This window comes from Primulina tabacum, chromosome 5 (genome assembly GCF_025594145.1).
Source record: "Primulina tabacum isolate GXHZ01 chromosome 5, ASM2559414v2, whole genome shotgun sequence".
Taxonomy (NCBI): domain Eukaryota; kingdom Viridiplantae; phylum Streptophyta; class Magnoliopsida; order Lamiales; family Gesneriaceae; genus Primulina; species Primulina tabacum.
The window spans coordinates 4,195,586-4,198,348 of record NC_134554.1 but is presented as its reverse complement, the minus strand read 5'-3'; the positions used below and the strand labels follow the sequence as shown (position 1 = coordinate 4,198,348).

Below are 2,763 nucleotides of genomic sequence, written 5' to 3'. Positions count from 1 at the left end.
CATGGATAACCTAAATAAGAAATCTGTATCACAAAATACAGACAAGTTTTTGCCATGAAAACAAAACTTGTTTTTGCCATGAAAACAAAACTTGCCTCAGTTGCTAAAAATTCAACATTGTCCACATGACCAAACTCGTGTTTTCGTGATTCGTTATCCAGCTTATTTGTTTCATTCGTGTCGTAATGTTATATGTATAAATTGAGTTACAAAATGAATTCGAAAGATAAATTACAATCTAATTAAGAATTTTTAGCATTGCAATTTCTATACGGCTATATGTTAAATGTAATACATCATTTATCATATAAATGATCAATAATACCTCATTGTAACTTTATATTTATTAATTTTTTTTCCGACCCGACAATTATACTCTAAAGACAATTTAAAGGACACGATAAATTTCATGTACTTAAGATTATAATTAATACCTTATATGCAATAATATAATCATCACTTTTCGTTCCAAGGGTTACTCCTCTTCACCTCCCTGATATTGGCCACAGCCCTCCACACCACACTATTACACTTCAAACCAGAACCAAAAGCCAATTGCCATATCCTATCTCCATTTTTAACCTTACCTTTAGCTTCCAAATAGGCCAATTCATACCAAATACTACTGCTAGAGGTGTTCCCGAATCGTTCCAACGTCTTTCTTGATGCTTCCATGTACTCATCTGTAAGGTCCAAGTTCTTCTGTATAGCATCTAGAACTTTCTTGCTCGTGGGGAGGATGCATACATGCTCGAACGCGAGCTTGTAGTCGGGTATGTAGGGCTTGGAGGTGAACTTTTTCTTCAAAATGAGGGATTTGAAGAAGTGGAATTGCTCGGAGACGGGGAGAACTAGAGGGCCTAATGTAGTGATATTGGCCTTGAGTGCTTGTCCACCTATTTCTATGATGTCTTTGCTCACTGAGAGGCCTTGTTTGCCTTGTGAATCTTCCTTGATTTGTATGCTTTTGAAGCTTCTATCATCCATTCCTTTGTGGGTTCTAACCAACTGCAAAAGAAAATCATAGCAAGAAGAATTTTATGCGTGATACGTAGAAGCCCGCTGTCGTTAAGGGTGGAGTCAGAAATTTTATTAAGAGAGAAACAAATTTACATATTTTAAGGCTGTTTTTACCTGCTTTAACTGATACTTGGCGCTCCACCGATCACGGCGGCGATTGGAGAGCAAAACGGCGGCGGCCCCCATGCGGAGGAAGCAATTGGGGAGCACCATGTCCAATTCATTCCCACCATACCACGTAAACCTGATAACTTCAGTACTCACCACCAATGCATACGATCCAGGATATGCATTCAAAAGATCGTTCGCCAGATCCACGGCGGTGATCCCGGCGGCGCAGCCCATCCCTCCGATATTGAAGCTCTGGATTCCCTGTCCAAGTTTGTAATGGTTGATAAGCATGGCGGAGAGCGAAGGGGTTGTGTTGAGAACTCCGCAGTTGACTATGAGTATCTTGATATCTTTCAGACGGAGGCGTGTGACGGAAATGAGCTCGTCCACTGCGCCAAACATCATCGCAGCCGCCTCTTCCCGGCCGCCCTTCAACTCTTTCTCGTAGTTAGGCTGGAACAAGACTCGGGGAAGGTAGGTTTCGTCGCCAAGGCCGGAATTCTCGAGGACACGCTGCTGGAATTGGATTGCAGCGTCGTTGAACTGGCCGGATTTCTTGGCTAATTCTATGTATTCATCTTTTGTGATCTGTGTCATGTGATTCATTATCCATTAGTTTACTGATCAACGTGGCTTCATCTCTTAAACTAGCAGTGATCCAATAAGTACGTGGATAATTTTCATGTATTCAACAGATAAATTATAGAAAATCATGGCCAATGGACCTTTTTTGTTTTTAGAAGTAGGAGATTTAGTATCACTCCAAATGAAATTGAATCATGAAAAAGTGTTAGATTTGTAATTTGGGAGAAATCAATCCAATTAGAGATAATAGTTGGTTGTTTGGCTAAATCTCTCACATTTTTTGTTGGAAGAATGAAAAGTGAAACATACCTTAAATTCATTTGGTGGTCGGCAACATGCAAAGTCAACCAAATAAGTGGTACGAGGAGTCAAATCAAGATACACATACACAACCAAACACAAGAATCCCAAGTAAAGAAGTGCCTTCCCAACTTCAAATTTCAAGTAAAAATCGTCCCAACGTAGCTTCCCACTTAGTGTACCCATTAACACAACAAAAACAGGCGCCACCACGAAGCAAAAACCAATTCCATGGTTGATAAGGTAACCGTAGCCGAGTTTCACGTATTTCAGATTCACACTACTAAGGAAATCCGGCAGGCCGCGTCGAACCCTTACGGAGAAACTCGGGGAACCCGCGAATGGACCCGAGTCCTCGATGCCCCGGTTCACGATTTCAGGTGAAAAGTACTCCCTTGTGCTCGCCATGAAAAGTGGAGAACGACTTTGTTAGAATAATGAAGAAATAGTTTTCGAATTTGTATAAGCATGAAGACCGATCAAAATGAGAAATGTGTTGGAAGGGTGATTAAAAACTCGTGTTCCAGATGACATTCTAATCTCATAAAATGTATTTTGTAAATTGTCTTGCGTTTAATTAACAAAAACACTCGTGGTTTACTTGAGATAGTGAGAAAGATATTGAAACAACATTGAAAATAGGAAATCAAAACTCCCGAAATTGTGAGGTATAACTGAATGGGAGGGGCTTTTGGCATGAAGCCTTGAAATCTGCAGCTGTGTAGGCAGGATACGTTTTGAGTATCA

At 40.4% G+C, this 2,763-nt stretch overlaps 1 protein-coding gene across 1 annotated transcript; it reads right to left on the bottom strand.

The window, feature by feature from the left end:
• Positions 1–242: 242 nt before the first annotated feature.
• On the bottom strand, positions 243–2,523 carry LOC142545668 (3-ketoacyl-CoA synthase 15-like). Its single transcript, XM_075652990.1, has 3 exons — positions 2,026–2,523; positions 1,135–1,719; positions 243–1,008 (listed from the first exon to the last, which is right to left on the bottom strand). Exons 1-3 carry the CDS (start codon positions 2,422–2,424, stop codon positions 457–459), a joined length of 1,536 nt encoding a protein of 511 aa, XP_075509105.1. The 5' UTR covers positions 2,425–2,523; the 3' UTR covers positions 243–456.
• Between the last annotated feature and the right edge of the window lie 240 nt (positions 2,524–2,763).

Bases quoted from the DNA above. Each gene is read 5' to 3' on its own strand.
- LOC142545668 (XM_075652990.1), bottom strand. From the start codon at position 2,424: ATGGCGAGCACAAGGGAGTACTTTTCACCTGAAATCGTGAACCGGGGC. The intron at 1,720-2,025 runs GTATGTTTCACT...CACATGACACAG, and splicing joins GACCACCAAATGAATTTAAG to ATCACAAAAGATGAATACAT. The intron at 1,009-1,134 runs GTAAAAACAGCC...TTTCTTTTGCAG, and splicing joins CCAAGTATCAGTTAAAGCAG to TTGGTTAGAACCCACAAAGG.